At 39.5% G+C, this 16,109-nt stretch overlaps 3 protein-coding genes across 3 annotated transcripts in view; 1 reads left to right on the top strand and 2 right to left on the bottom strand.

Annotated features, from left to right (window-relative positions):
• The window catches only part of LOC109417806 (dnaJ homolog subfamily C member 22), a 263,856-nt gene that overhangs the window by 11,576 nt on the left and 236,171 nt on the right, over positions 1–16,109 (bottom strand). The window lies entirely within an intron of this gene.
• The window catches only part of LOC109426759 (uncharacterized), a 202,979-nt gene that overhangs the window by 61,180 nt on the left and 125,690 nt on the right, over positions 1–16,109 (top strand). Inside the window, exon 3 of the mRNA XM_062853543.1 lies at positions 4,053–4,350. Within this exon, the coding sequence (XP_062709527.1) occupies positions 4,053–4,350 (298 nt within the window). The remainder of the gene's footprint in view (positions 1–4,052; positions 4,351–16,109) is intronic.
• LOC134287350 (pygopus homolog 2-like) lies at positions 2,530–3,612 on the bottom strand. Its single transcript, XM_062849024.1, has 2 exons — positions 3,301–3,612; positions 2,530–2,868 (listed from the first exon to the last, which is right to left on the bottom strand). The coding sequence occupies exons 1-2, from the start codon at positions 3,505–3,507 to the stop codon at positions 2,815–2,817; spliced, it is 261 nt and encodes an 86-aa protein (XP_062705008.1). The 5' UTR covers positions 3,508–3,612; the 3' UTR covers positions 2,530–2,814.

The raw sequence follows: 16,109 nt of genomic DNA, 5'->3' as shown, positions 1-16,109 counted from the left end.
GACAACTCAAAAATGAGTAAATTTTATTTCCAGCGCTAGCGCTGGCCCAAGTGCGAAAATCTCATCAGTTTAAGTCGTATAATATTCTTGCTGATGTGAAGAATATTATACGGCTTAAATTGGTTGGATTTATGCACTTGTGCCAGCGCTATCGCTGGAAATGCAATTTACTCATTTTTTGAGCTGTTCCAGTTTAGCTCAGTTTTGTGTAAAAATTGCTCATTTTAGAGTATTTTTTTCTTAGCGTGTGGTGGAATTCCTGGAGAAATCCTCGAACGAATTCCTGAAGAAATCCCTGGAAAAACCACTAAAAAAGTTCCTGGAGGAATTTGTAGTGCAAGTCCTGGAGGAATGCCTGTAGCAACTCCTGGAGGGAATACTGGTAGATTTCTTGGCGGAATTTCTTGAAAAATTCCAGAAGGTATTCCTAGAAAAAATTCTGGAAGAATTTCTGAATCTTCCTGAATCTTTCTGAATCCCTGAAGGCTTTTCTGGAGTAACTCCTGGAGGAATTCCTGAAGAAATTCGTGGATGAATCTCTTAGGGAATTCGTATAGGAATACCAGAAATAATTCCTTAAGAAATCGCAGATGGAGTTCTTGAACAAATTCGGGAGGAATCTTTAGAAGAGTTTCTGAAGAAACTCCAGAAGGAAACTCGGAAAAAAAAATTCAAAAGGATTACTAAGGGAATCCCCAAGCAGTTCCTGGAGGAAGTACTGAATCAATTCCTAGAAAAGTTCCTTAAAAAATACAAAGAGAAATTGCTGGAGGAACCCTAAAAAGTGTTCGTGGGAGAAGCTTTGGAGGATGTTTAAAATAAGTTGTTCCAGAAAGAATCACAGAAGGAAGTCACGAGTTAAGCCCTGCAGAAATTCTTCGAGGAATCCCTGGAGGATATCCTAGACGAATACCCGTAGAGATTAACGGAAGAATCTCTAGAAATACTCCTAGAGGAATCTCTAGAAGATTTCCTGGAGGAATTTTTGGGGGGAATCTCTATACGCATTTCTGAATTAATCCTTGGATAAATTTTTAGGGGAATCACTGCAACATTTCCCAGAGGATCCCTGGAATAATTCTTAGAGGAATCTCTGAAAAAAATCATGGAGAAATCCCAGTAAAAATTTCCGAAGCAAGTGCAGATGGAATTCTTGGAGGAATCCTGAAGGAATTCTAAGAAGAGTTCGTGGAAGAACTCCTTGGGGGATCCCTGTAGCAGTTCCTGAAGAAACACCAGGAGAAATCCAGGGGAATTCCTAAACAGTTCCTGGAGGAAGTATTGGATTATTTTTTGGAGGAGTTCCTGAAAGAAACCCCTGAAGGAATTCTAAAAAGTGTTCCTGGGGGAGCCCTTGTAGTTTGTTTTTCTTTAAATAATTCCTGGAGTTGTTTCTGAAAGAAACACAGAAGATATTCCCGGGTGAATCCTTGGTGGGATGCTGCAAGGAAAACCTGGAGGAATCTCGGAAACAATTCCATGATGAATTCCTTAGGATATCCCAGGAAAGCTTTCTTAACAAATTTCTGGAAGAATTTCTGTAGGAAAAAAATGAAGGCATCCATGTCTGCAATAATTTTTGGCCGAATTATTGTTGGAATCTTTGGATGGACTCCCAAAAGAATGATTTGTACAATGATTTAAGGAGCTCCTGGAAATTCCGGGAGGAATCATCGAAAAAAGCACTGCAACAATCGCTGGAGGAACTTCTAAAGATATCCTAGGAAAAATTCACGGGGGAATGTCTGGTGAAACCCATACATGAATTCTTGAAAAACTCTCTGGAGCAATCCATGCTAGAATCACTGAAGGAAGATATGGAAAATTCCTGAAGAAATTCAGGAAATCTGTAAAAAAAACTGAAGGAATCGTGGGAGGAATTCTTGAAGCATTTATTGGAACAAATCCTAAAAAAAACTATCTGAACCCTGCAAGATGTCCACGGAAGAATTCACGAAAGAGAAACTCCTGGACATGTCCCTTGAGGAATTTCTGAAAGAATCCTTGCAGAAGTTCCTGAATAAATGCCTAAAGGAATTTCTGGAATGAGACGAAACACCAATGAAATGGCGTGCGTGCCAGCTCAAATGGACTTACGACACATCAGCGATCAACAGGGAAGGATAAAAGACAGTTGTTAATTACAAAACATATGCTGTGTTCAGTGTTAGATGGCCTTTCAATAAATTTATTTATTGGGGATGAAAAAGCTTCTTACAAAGTTTTTTGAAGTGTAAAATTTTGAAGGCGATTTTCTTCGATCAATGCAGTTGGTTCATAGCAGCTTTGTAAAGTAAAGCTTGTATTGATGATCAATTTCATTCTAGAGCTCGGACTGTTACTTGAAATATGTACGTACATATGTAAACATGTACGTAATATTCAAAGAGAGTTAATTGACACAGGAAGCTCTTACATTATTGCCAATAATAACTATGGTACTTCTAATAGAACACAAGTCAAGGCTCTAGGTATACCAGGGTGCCATGTCATGAAAAAAAAAACTATACCTTTTTCTTTTTGGTTTTTATTTGTGTGTATTTTAACTTAAGAACTATTCGCTGATTTTGAAAATTCAGTATTTACATTTGGTTGAAGTCATTTTTGGTTATTATTTTCTGGTGACTTTCTTGTTACTCTGCTCTGTATCAGTTGTAAAATGATGTTGTTTATTTTCCCAACTTGTAAAAACGGCGATCCTTCAATTTTCACGAATTTCGCCATAACCCAGGGGCTTTCTAGACCACGATTGTTGATCGCTATGTTGCATAACCGACATAAATCTTTGGCTCTTTTAGTTGGTTTTAGTTGATATTATTTGGATTGCGCCTGGCCGTTGCTTTGCTGTACGTGCAACATTTTTATTACCTACAAATAGAAGCGAAATAATTTATCAGTAATCATATCTTTTTTTTTCTATTCTGTTAGTAGATTTTATTAGCATGAAAAAAACTAGATAAATTTTAATGATCGTATTTATCCATGGAAGAATTATGAACTTTTAGAAAAAGCATGCCTATAAAATATTTTTATGAAAAATTTATCAATTTTAGTTTTTCTTGCACGATTTTTTCAGAATGTTTTGCAGGTCTTATAAGAGCTTATTTTCGCACACCAAAAGAAGTAAATAACTAAAACCTGGATATGATCTTTTTTTATGCACATTCAAGCATCAGGTACATATTTCATATATCTATTTCAAGCAGTGTTTTTCTATTTGCCAGTGAGATCTTGGAATTCTATTTTGAACGACAATTCCATCAACGGCGAATTCCGTTAGCTGTCAGACTAAATACTTACCACCTCTCGGAACGCTCGGAACCAATCGACGCATGGCTCGCACATCCAGACAACGTTTTCCGATTCCGCGATTGCGTCCAGAATTTCTTTTTCCAAACCGACGCATTTAGAATGGAACATACCGGCACAATCCCCTCGGCAAACGACACGAGCTTCGCAATCACTGATATCGCGGTGGCATTTTCTGCACTCTGTTTTATTCTCCATTGCGAAGCAGAACCCGCACAATAGAACTTCTAGTTCAAGAACAATTTTAAGCAAACTATTTCAGCATGTAATAAACATACAACTGAACACAACGATTGCAACGGATAAATAGATGATGATGAACACGCTAAAACAGATTCATTCAAAATTGAGGGTCGTAGAATCAAAAGGGTATAAGTGACCATTTTGTCGATTTTGAGCTAAGTATATCATAAAATTCAAAATTCAAGCTTTCAGGAACTTTTTAAGATTGTTTCTACGATGATTAGAAAAATTACAATAAATCAGAGAAAATTGGGTTCGTTTTGAAACATACATTTTGTACTTTAAACCTCATTTATTCGAAAGTGGGTTTTTGTTACTTACACCCCTTTGCTTCTAACCCCCTCAATTATTATCGTTTCACATCAGCTAAGCAATGATCCTGCTGAAATGAACCTTTTGGTTTGTACCATTTGACAAGCAATAAACTTTAGAATACCTATCTATGTATGAACCAATGGAACTGAATATTGATCAATACGTTTTGTTTATTCTCTCTGCAGAAAGCGAACCGAAAGTTCCCGCCAAACCGTTAGACGACGCGGGCTTCAAGTGCATCCAAGACACCAACCTGGGGCGGGATAAAAACTCGCTCCAGTTTTGGGACTTTGTCGAACGTTGGCGGGCGAACAGGGCGCTAAAAAAGCTCGACAGCAGCTCCACCAGCAACGGGCTCCACTCGTCGTCGCCCCTCGGCAGCAATGGCAATAATGGAAACGGCGGACCGAATGGCAACTCCGCCGGTGGCGGCGATCCATCGTCAGTGTCGATTGGCGGTTCGGGCAGATCGGACGCGAAAAGGTACGGTAACAGTACGGAATATAGTTTCATCATCATATCGTGGCGCGGGCGCGTTCAAATTGTAACACATTATTTTGAAAATTATACACAATATTTCCGAGTTAGTTGACGGGATCCGTTGGCGTTGACGTGTGGTGTTGTGGCGGGTTTGATTTGATAGTGCATTCGCCGTTTTTGACAGTTTTCGGTGCTCGGAGCTCGAGATTTATTGTTGTTGAGTTATAATCATCACGGCCACACGGACGGTTGCGGGATAACAAGTGAGTTTGTGTTTATTTGTACGGGCTTTCGAATTCGGTTTGCATTAGCAATTCTTCAAGAGATCGGAAAATATCCGACTCGAAACCAGAGGTAACTGGTCGGTGGAAAGCATGTGATAAGTTGTAGGGTGGTTCATGTTTTATGTTATCTTCTTGAAGGAAGCAATCGAACCAGTGACAGTGTTATCCAAGGGTGCCCAAGCTTAAACGGAAAAAGGGAAACTCAGGGATTTCAAACCAAATCTTCTGATATTCTAGAGCCTAATCCTTAGAAAATTCCCGATGTGGTGCACAATAAGTTTTCTCAGAGAAAATTCATGAATAAAAACGCCAGCTTTCAATTAGGACTTGATATGGTACTGCAGTTGATAATTGTCTATCAATCATCAAATGAAGAACTTACAACTCTAGATTGAGTTTAAATAAGGGTGAAAGTAACATGATCGATTTTACGAAGTTACTTTCAAAAACAACCTGCTACGACCGATAGTAAATACGCTGACTGGGCAAAAATTTGAAATAAATGGTTTACTAAAAAAAACTAACATTAATCTTAATGAAGTTAAACGGGGATGAACCAGCCTCGGGCTGAATTTTCCCATAATAAAGAGCTAATAATAATAATAATAATGAAACGGAAGCATACGACTGAAGCAATTTATGTTAACCATCAGGTGTAGAGGAAAGTCAACTTTACCCCACTAACAAAAGTAACTGCATAACTATGAAGCAAAATCTTTTTTAAATAAAGTTTTCTTATACTCTTATACAACACAAATGTTAATTGGATAGTCAATTTTCCATGAAGATCAAGTGATGATAACTTTATAGTTAGAAATTGTTGTTATGAAATGTCCTGTATAGAACTGCTGAATACTCTTCGTTTATTGAATTGCTTGCAGCTTACACCTTGAATATTGAGCTGCACTTTTGAATAACGAGCCTGAACGAAGAACAAAGTGGAGAAACGTCAGTATTGGAACAGTCGATTTACTGTCATCCTTATATCCCCAATCGAGCAGGAGACCTATCAAAACGTCAAGGATTTGCCACTTTGGTATACTCGAGACAAGTGCTGAAAATGTCATTCCGACATATCTAAATTCAACCACCTACAGCTCATTTTAGAAGCTGAACCTGAGAATATGGTATATGAAAAACTTGTGCGGCTAAACCAGTGCTACAACAAAGTCACGGAAACCCGTTTTTTCAAATATTTAAGGTAAATGTCATAGACTACCTTCGAAAAATGACAATTGATGTTCAGGAACTCCAGAAACTCCTTCTAGGATTCCATCAAAGAATCCTTCTGGGACTTCAAGCAATTTCTTCCGGGATTTCTCAAGGATAACCGGGAATCCTCCAGGAATTTTATCCTAGATTCTTCTAATAGTTTCTTGTGGGATGTCTTCAGAAGTTTTTTTTTTAACTTCCAGTAGGTATTCATGGAGAATATTTCAGTAATTTCATCCGGGATTTCCTCCGGGATTCCTCCAGGAGTTTCCTCGGGGATTGCTTTAGGAATTCTTTCAGAGATTCCTACAGAAACTTCCTCTATCCGCCAAGGATTCCTTCCATGTGAGACCTCTTCCCGGAGTTCATTCAGGGATTTCGTCCGAAATTCTTTCTGAGATCCTTACAGAAATCTTACAAGAACTTCTTTCAGTTTTCCTCCCAAAACTCCCCCAAAATTCTTCCAGGAGCGCCTTCTGAGATTCTTTCGAGAACTTCTCCTGGGCTTTTATCAGGAATTTCTCTGGAAATTCATCAGGAACACTTTCGTGGATTCACCTGGGAACTTGTTTCGGGATTCCTTAGGGAATTCTTCCCGGGATTCCTCTTTAAATTTCTTCACGAATTCCTTTGGGAACTCTTTCCGGGATTACTCTTTGAACTTCTCCCAGGATTCTTGCAGAAACTGCTTCCCGGATTTCTTCACGAACTTTTTCATCTGGGCACTCTTTTTTGGTTTTCACCAAGAGTTCCGTATGCAATTACTGCAGATTCTTCTGGAATTCTTCTGGTAGTTTATTTTGAAAATAGGGCATTGTACCATTTGGGCAGGTGTACCTATTTTGGGCACTTGCCGCTATAACTAAGTTAATTTCAAACCTATTGATTTGAATTTTTGTGCAGCGTTAGATACTGTACGTGCCTAACTCTGGACAAAATTTCAAATCAATCGGTTTGAAATTGACTTAGTTATAGTGGCAAGTGCCCAAAATAGGTACACCTGCCCAAATGGTACAAGACCCTATTTCAGTTGTTTCGAATGGAAATCCTCCAGCGTTTATTAGGGAGTATTTTAAGAGATTCCTCCTGCAGTCCCGGAAATTTATGAAATTCTTCATGAATTTTCTACAGGATTTCTTCGCTGAAATTCTCCAGCAAGTTCTTGTTTGTTTTTCTCCAACGATTCTTTCCAGGATTTCATACAGGAACTTATGAAGTATGCTTAGAAGATGTTCCTTAAGAAATCCAGGATAGAATCTCTGGTAGAATCCCGGGAGTTCTTCCTAGAGGAATCCTGGCAAGAGCTCTTGAAGAATTCCAGACGGGACCTCGTTGGGAATCTCAGAAGAACCCTAGGGTAAAGATGCCAGATGATTTTTCGAAAAATCTCTATCACACTTTTCAAAAATCTGTATTTCATACAAAATTTGAATGAAAAATCTGAATTCCATACAAAAATGAAATAGCCCCTCTAGCTCAAAAATCTATATTTCATATAAAGTGAAATCTGTACGGATGCTCAAAAATCTGTATAATACAGATAAATCTGTATATATGGTATCCCTAGTGGGGAAATTCTGAGGGAACCCTAATAAACTCCAGGAAGAATTTCACCAAAACTCCTTGGAAATCCCAGAAGAAACTCCTGGAGGAGTCCTGAAACTAATTTGTTTAGAAATTTCGAAGGTTTTGTTGGAGGAAACCCGGAAAGTCCCATAATCAAGTCATAAATTTGATCAAGTCCGAAAGCTTACAAAGTTTACCTTAGTCCAGATCGTAAACAACAAGGTCACGAAACGTCTAAGAAAAATATACCTTAGCAAGTGCCTTTGTTCAATGTTTGTCTGAAGCAGTGAGAATTACATGCCAAATGAAAACTAACGATTTGTTTGCAGGCTGTTTGATGGTTGTTGTCACTCTGCAGTGATGTTCGGTTATGTTTTGTGTCGTATTTCGAAATGGATTGAAATAAATTTATTTAAATGGATATTTTCTTGAAATAAAAAAATAAAGGTGGGTTTAATAGTAAACTCTATATAAAAAAAATAGTTTGAACTCCATTTGAGGCAACAAAACTCACGAACGGATAAACTGATCAGCAGGACTCTTTCACGGTTCGATTCGTACTCATGGTGGCTGTGTATATAAGCAAAAAAAGTTACAAAAATCAACTAAAAAGTAAGAAAATTGATAAAGTACTGATTTTTCATGAGCTGGGAAGGAAACCAACACGATCGAAATAAATCCAATCTAGAGTGCGGTGATGTTATGAGCAGTTGTCAAACCACCACAGCTTGGCAAGACAACGTCTGCCGGGGCAGCTAGTATAACATAGATTATACTATGTATGAGGTATTCAGAATTATCCAAACTGTTCTGAAATTCAGAAATTGGTTACAGCTGTACCAACAATTCTTTTTGCTGTTTTGAGTTACGCAACATTACCAACCTTAAGGACTGTAACTCCGGGTAGCTCAAGAGAGAATCTAAAAAAATACAGAATTTCCAGCAGATACAGAAGCTTTATGAAACTGTTCTTGGATTCAGAACTAGAAGGTAGCTATGAATCTTCAAATAGCTGCCAATCCAGTAATTGTAGGCAACATTACTCTGTGTAACGGATATGTCGTATACTGTTACGAGGGTAGATCTGAAGTTTAGCTCTTCTGAGTAGCTTGGTTGATCAGGAATCTACCCAAAAGAATTTCGAAATAGTATGTATAATTCCTATGGAATTAACGATTATAGTTGGATAATACTTCATTGCGAAAATCACTACTATGCAGCTGCAGATGTCAAGGACTAAATTTCAGGATGGCTCTGAACCTCCGAAAAGTAAGAGAAAGAAATCAGGTTAGGTAATGTTCCTTTTAACTCCACTAAGCCGACTCAAATCATGTACGAGACACTAAAGACGATCTTACAATTGACGTTGAAATACGTATCTGTCATAGGATGCAAATACTTAGTGGAATTAAAAGTTATAGTACTAAACCCGATTTCATTTTACTAACAGGTATTCCATAACACGCCCAGGTTCAACATCATCATCCCAAAAGTACATTATATTATTAACCCTAAAAGGGATACCTGGGGTCCATTGGACCCCAGGCGCCTTTCAGAGCTCGTCTTTGATGGAACACACTCAGCGAGGTGACGAAACTGAGGCCATGAAGGTATCCCTTTTAGGGTTAATTAGTCCTCCAGAAAGCTCGGCAACCATAGTTGATTATACAACGTTACTCTGTAAATGGATATGTCTACCGTTACGAAGGCAGATCTAAAGTTCTGCTCTAGTTTGGGGGGTCTGGCATATCCCAAAGGAACGCGTACACTTCCAAGGGGATCATTGTGGATATTTGGATATGTGATATTCTAGTTATTAGTGAAAATTGGCATTGTAACGACTGTAGATTTCAAGTACGAAACATCAGGATAGTTTGGAAGACGCTGAATATATATCAGTCTTCAGATAGGCCCAGTAGTTTTAATTGGTCATGCAACGTTAATCTGTATAACGGATATGGCTACGGTTACTAGTGTTTTGGAATGGTTCCTACAATTCCAAGGGGGTCATAGATAATAGTTGGATATGTGATGTATAGCGAATATAAATACTGCTATATTAGATAAATGCATGACTCCAAGATAATTTGCATGACTTTAAATCTATATATTAGTATCTCCAAGTCTTCCAGCAGGTCCAGTAACCATAGTTGATTATACAACGTTACTATGTATCTTGGATTTGACTACTGTTACGAGTATAGATCTGAGGTTCTGACTTCCAAGTTAACTTGGATGATATGCATGATACTAATCATTTCCATAAGTGGCCTTCGAGTTTCATAGAGATTCGCGGAATATATCAGATTATTTTGCTGGTAGAACAAACAAAATTATTCCTGTAAATTTGAAGGACTGAATTCAAGAACAGTTTGGAACACCTAGAACCTTTCAAGATATAAAAAACGGGTCATTTTTATAAAGAAAACTATTTATATACATATGAATGTACATTGTACACCATATCAAAATCAGCTTTTGACGGTACTGCTGTATCAATAATTTTGTTTTTAATCTTCCTGGTGTTCAGGATGTTCTAGGATGTCAATGATGTCTAAATCCTAACTTCTCATATTTTTTTTTTTTTGGTTTGTAAATACAGTCGACTCTCTACATCTCGATATTGAAGGGACCATCGAGATAGGGAGAGATTGAAATGCAGAACAAATTTATAATGCACACTCGATTGAAAAATGCTCCGTAACTAGGAAAAACCGTCAACAAACAGTTGTCACTTCGCTTTCCCAGAATGTTTGCACCCACGAAACGAGATCTAGCAACCTGTGAATATGGGCATATCGACATATGGAGAGAAAATCTAGAACAAAAACGAACGAAATCGCATCGAGATGGGGAGATATCGAGATAAGGAGATATCGACATACAGAGAGGTAAAATGTATGCAGAGTGAAGGGACCGATCAAACTATCGAGATAGGGAGAGATATCGAGATGTAGAACATCGACATGTGGAGAGTCGACTGTAATAGCTTTGCCGAAGACAGAGTTCATTTTTACACTTATATACAGTTATTTTTATCTGGGGTCATAACGGGTGGTCACTAAATAACGGGAATGCTTTGAATTTGCTCTTAAAAATATATAATCTTTAAAAATGGCAATCTGAATTTAACTATCATACACAGAAAAAAATATGTACCGTCGTGCGGGGCTTCTTTATACACTTTTTCATGGTTTTTCAACTTTATGACATTGTAACTCCCAGACTAGTGAATGAATTTCCGCAATTTTTATACACAATAATTGTGAGTATGTATGTAGGATGTATGCAAAATTTGAGCTAAATCCATAAATAAACAAAAAAGTTGTTCATACACCAATCGGACACATCTCATATAGAACCGAATGGGGGCTACTTTGGACATTTTTATCTATAACAAAACTGCATTTCAAATTCCAGGGTTATTTGGAAAACTACATTGTACCAATACTGTAGTATACTGTATCATAGATAATTTCAATAAAAATATGCGTTTTCAGATGGTTCTGTGCTACCTTTGGTATTATGAGCAGCGTGATATTGCTATATAGATAGCCTGAAAAAAGGGACCATCAATCCTTTATTTGGGCGAAACGGTCATTTATAACGTATAACGATACAAATATTCGATTGTATATGCTACGTTGATACATTTTGAATGAATTGATCAACCCTTTGAAATTTATGAACTGTAGAAACAATGCCTTCAGACCAAATGTTCTGATACGTTATGTATATTATATTGGTTTATTCGATGTTTTTTTCGCGTCCTGACAAGCAATAAAAGGTCTGTTTGAAAAATAATTTCAACCAAATGAAGGGAAAACTATTGCTTTATAATAGTTCCTAAGACATCAAACAGATTTGAACCATATTTTTAATTCAAAAAATCCATATTCAAAAGTGTCCAAAGTAGCCCCGCATTTCAAAAGTAGCCCCGCACGACGGTAATTAAAATTCAGCGAGAAATCATGCACATAAAGGGAATGCTAGAGTTAGTTCATATTTACATGAGTAATCATGTAAAATTATGTTTCGTTCGTGTAAATTTCCGCCAATAGTCGTGTAACCGGTGTGAGTCCATGATGGTTTACGCGATCGTTGGCGGAAATTTACACGATGGTAATGTAATTTTACATTATATATCATGTAAAAGTGCACTAACTCTAGCATTCCCTTTATGTGCATGATTTCTCGCTGAAATTTAATTACATATTTTTTTCTGTGTAAAGGTTTAACAATGTACGTCCATGGAAAATATAAAATTTAAGAAAGTTGAACGTAGTAATTTGTACAGTATTTTTTTTGCAGTGATGTTGGAGCAACTGCTTTGTACGACTTTTCAGAGTTTACTTTCACGCATTTTCTGCGTCTGTGAAATCGTTGGTCAAAATAAATGGTTTCTCAGCTACCTTTAGCATCTACACACTCAAACAGTAATAAGAAAAAATGGGGATACTGACTTGTTTTTTTTTTTTTGCTTTGGTTGTAGCCTTTTCCCGTAAATGACATTTATAGAAATTTCCAAAAAATGTTATTTTTCTGTATCACCAAAACGTGTCGATGTAATTTGTGCACTGCGGTTCATTGTTGAACTTTTTTTGTGCTATTTTTTTTATAACGAACCATTTACATGTTGTTCAATGTGTAAATGTGATTTGATGTAAATATTAGTTATTTAACAAGGCATTCTATTGATTTATCCAGCCCATGTCACAAAAGCAGATTTTATTATGTGAAATGATATCATGCTTATTGGTTTTGCTAGTTTTCCTCTATTTCCTTCAGGATCTGTTTCTTGGGATGCCGAAATGTGGAATTCATTCAAAACCGGGCGGGTTCTAGTTTTATAATGGTTTACTATTAACTTTTTTTACGGTTGTTTTGAGCAATCAGTAGAGCCGTCCAAGGCGTTTTGGTAGTGCTTCCTGTTTCAATGTCGTTTTCTGCAGAACAGAATAAGTTGACACAAAATAAAAAATACGCTGACTTTGTGGATAGATAGACGATGGTTTTGTCTAAAAAATGTTTACTCTATGGACGCTTCTACTGTTTTTAATCAGCTGCTAAAAGCATTCCCGTTATTTAGTGGCCACCCGTTATATGACCCTTCCGACTCCAAAGGTTTAATCCACATTTTTCGAAAGTCTGTCGCATTAGTTTGAAGACTCCGTGTGATCTTCCGTAATTTTCGGAAATCGGACCACCCTAGAAGTGATAGTGTGTGCTACAGTTGTGTTGTTTCTAAATTAAACTTTTCTCCTGCCAGTCAGCCTGCCTGAAGCCGGCCTCGGCCAAGGCGCCAGGCCAGGGTCTATTGGTTTTAATCGGAAAGTTATCAGACCAGGCCCCTTCGCTGTGGAAAGAATAACAGCTCCTCGTGAGGTGGTTCATCCTGTGTATCACTCACTCGGTCACTTGCAGGGTGGGTGGGTAGGTGGCTAGATACATTCGAGTGTGTTTGTGAACATACGTATGTACGCTCTATGGCTACGCATGGTTATAAATCAGAAATAGTTCATCAATCGAGTCCGGGACCACTGCTGCTGGTGGGGTGGGTTATCTCAAGCAGCAGTCAGTCGTCGGCCGAGTGCGCGGTGCAAATTCGTTTTGGCATTAGACAGTTCGGACGTTGTTGTTAGCTTGTTAGTTGGTAGTCAGTCGATTTGTTTATTTCAGATGATTTTTTTCCGTCGATTTCTGAAATGGAAGTTATTTTTGGATAACCGATAAATTGTGCTAATTTCAGACTCAGTCGTAGGTTATAAACACAGAGGGCATAATTATTCATGCAGAACATAGCTCATATAGGGAATCAGGGGATGTGGGAGCAAAGTGGGTAACTTAGAGATAAAGATAATAACTGAGTTGTTTGTGTATCAGAACCAGGAAAATGTAAGAAGGAATAATTCGTTACATATTCAAGCAAGGTGACACACATGGGCTCAGGAGAGACCTCTTTATCAGTTATCCAACTCAATTTTTCAAGATTTTAAAAGAGTAAACCAGCTAACAATCAGTGTGAGAATGACAAAATGAAGCAATTTTTTGTATAGCTCCCAGAAGATGAAATTTATCAAGATATTCATGCAGTGCATATTCATGTGGGAATTTTGGAATGAATTTCGAATTCCTAAAGATTACCTAAATACTTTTCTAAATACATTTGATTGCTAGAATCTTTTGAAGGGAATAATAGGTACTATCGCAAAAAAATTCTAGATACACTCAGAATACCAGAAGAATCAATGAAGCATTTTCTGATGAAGTCAGTGGCGATTCCCTAACCTCAAATCTACCTGTTCAACGAATGTGAATTTTCTCAGCAAATTGGCTTGTTAATAGTAGAAAATGACGAGGAAAGTCGTTTCCGTCCATTTTCAATTTGATTCTAATTCTGAATTCTCCGCTAATGCAAGTTTTAGGGTCGTTGAACAGGTAAAAAGTGAGGTTACGAGACGCCACTGGATGAAGTTACTTAGAATACGGGGACGGACGGGTAGTCAGCACGACTAAGCCGAGGGTGACGGGTTTCATGATTAGTTAATTTCTTTGACTTCCTTGGGCTTTGTACCTGCCACACGAATACATTTTCAACAATGTAAATTCCACATGGCTTGGTCAGCTAGAGCAAAGCCAAGAAATTGACAACCTTCGTTGTCAATCTGTCCAGTACCACAAAGTTCCTGCAACGCCACGATGTTGACGTTGCGGGGATGTAAATCGTCGTATATTATCTTGTCGCAAGTGACTTGCAATTCAATGTCCTAAGTTTCCAATAGTAGTCTTCTTTTTCGTCGTGTTGGACATTTCTGAATCAATGCTGATTGTATCGCGTCGTATTTTCACCTATATGTTATTCGTTATGGTGAGTTTTACGGGGGCTTATTGGGCCTACGCTAACACTCCTGTCTCGCCGGAGGGCCTTCGTGCCAGTTCTATTTAGCGTCCTTTTTATCTAGCTGGGCGTGATGTAGCGTTTCATACTCATCCGCTAGATGCCAGAACAGACGCTGTTTGAGCCGAACCTCCTTGGTGTAGATACGCTCGGGACGTACCTTCTCAATCTATCTGAAGCCAGAAGGACAACAGTGCCCAGGCTGCACTACCAGCTAAGCACCCAAATCTTCACCGGCGGTCTTTGCCATCGATTGAGCCGTGGAAGCATGAGGTAGGAGCTTGTGAGGATCAGGCGTGGATCTCACGCGGGTGCTGAACCACAACAGGAGCGTATCTGACACAGGGCCTTCTGAAGCTTCACAAATCGCAGGCTCTGGTCAAGAAGCTCCTAGTCGAATATCGAAATCCGGCTGATGCGAGCAAAGAGGAGCCGTCCTTCCAAAAGGAAAGCTTCCTCTTTACTGCCAACGCGACGATGCAGCACGAAATCATGCAGCACACCGGAGCCGTAACGGTGAGGTAAAACCTAAAGCCCTACGGCTCGAGCTGCATGGCCGAAGCCTGCCGAGGTGACGCGGCTCAAGAAGCGTCCGGCAGAGGCGGACAAAAAGCCGAAGAGAAAGAGAGAGACGGCCAGCGCGCGAATAACGAGGCTGCCAAGCCGGGTGCGAAACGTGCAAGGGGCAGGGAAACTAAGCCCCAAGAGACCAACCCTAAGAGGAAGAGTGGCCAACCGGGCCAAGGAAAGGAAAACCCTTGGATTACGGTTGGAAAGAAGATGCTGATGAGAAAAGTGAAGCAGCCTGCAAACGTGAACGGAGCGACACACTGGTCTTCAAAACCGAAGCAGATACGTACGCCGAGGTGCTCATGGCCATGCGAGGCCAAAATCGACTCTCTCCGCTTGGCTCACATGTAAAAACTATCCGGCGCACCAGGACTGGAGAGATGATGCACTGAAGAAGGAGGCGGCCAAGAAATGCACTTCCTACAAGGCACGAGGTATTGGACGAAAAAGTGCAGGTAGAAGCTCTAACGGCGCAGGCGACTCTCCAGTGTAAAAACCTGGACGAGATCACCGACGCAGAGCTCACAGTCGCACTTGAACATCAGTGCGAGGTCGATGCACCAAGAGCATCGATCCGCCTGCGAAAGAGCCCGGCAAGCATGCATATCGCCACGATCAAGCTCCCCGTAGGGGAGGTGAACAAGATGATTGCAGTCGACAAGATCAAGCTAGTCAGTGTGCCCGCTTAGCATACACGAGACGCCAGTGGTGAGCTTCAAGTGCTTTGAGCAAGGACATAAGTCGTGGGTGTGTGAAGGTCCCGACAGGAGCAAGCTTTGTAGAAAGTGCGGAGTGGAAGGCCATATCGCCAGGGAATGCAACTCGGCACCAAAATACCTGAGTTGCTCGACGCACAAGGGTCACTCGACGGACGGGCTAAAATGTCCAGGCACGCAAGCTCCAACCGACGATAATGCAGTTTACAAAGCTGAACCTGAGCCACTGTGTATCCGCACAACAGTTGCTGTGGCAGTCAGTCTCAGAGTCATGTACAGACATCGCCCTGCTATCGGACCCATACCGCATTCCTCCCGATAACGGGATATGTATAGCGGATATGGCCAAGCTAGTAGCGCTATGTAAAACCGGTCATTTTCCGGTCCAGGAAATAATTTCCATGTCACACGATGGCTTCAACGGAGTGTACTACTACAGTTGTTATACCCCTCCCAGATGGCCGATAGACCAGTTCTCGTCTATGCTAGATTCGCTATCAGGTGCACTAGTGGGAT

Source organism: Aedes albopictus, chromosome 2 (assembly GCF_035046485.1).
Source record: "Aedes albopictus strain Foshan chromosome 2, AalbF5, whole genome shotgun sequence".
NCBI classification, from domain to species: Eukaryota; Metazoa; Arthropoda; class Insecta; order Diptera; family Culicidae; genus Aedes; species Aedes albopictus.
This window is presented reverse-complemented; position numbering and strand designations above follow the sequence as displayed.

Excerpts from the sequence above, each read along its gene's own strand:
- LOC134287350 (XM_062849024.1), bottom strand. The coding sequence starts at position 3,507 with ATGGAGAATAAAACAGAGTGCAGAAAATGCCACCGCGATATCAGTGAT. Across the intron at positions 2,869-3,300 it reads TCCGAGCGTTCCGAGAGGTG|GTAATAAAAATGTTGCACGT; the intron begins GTAAGTATTTAG and ends TTCTATTTGTAG.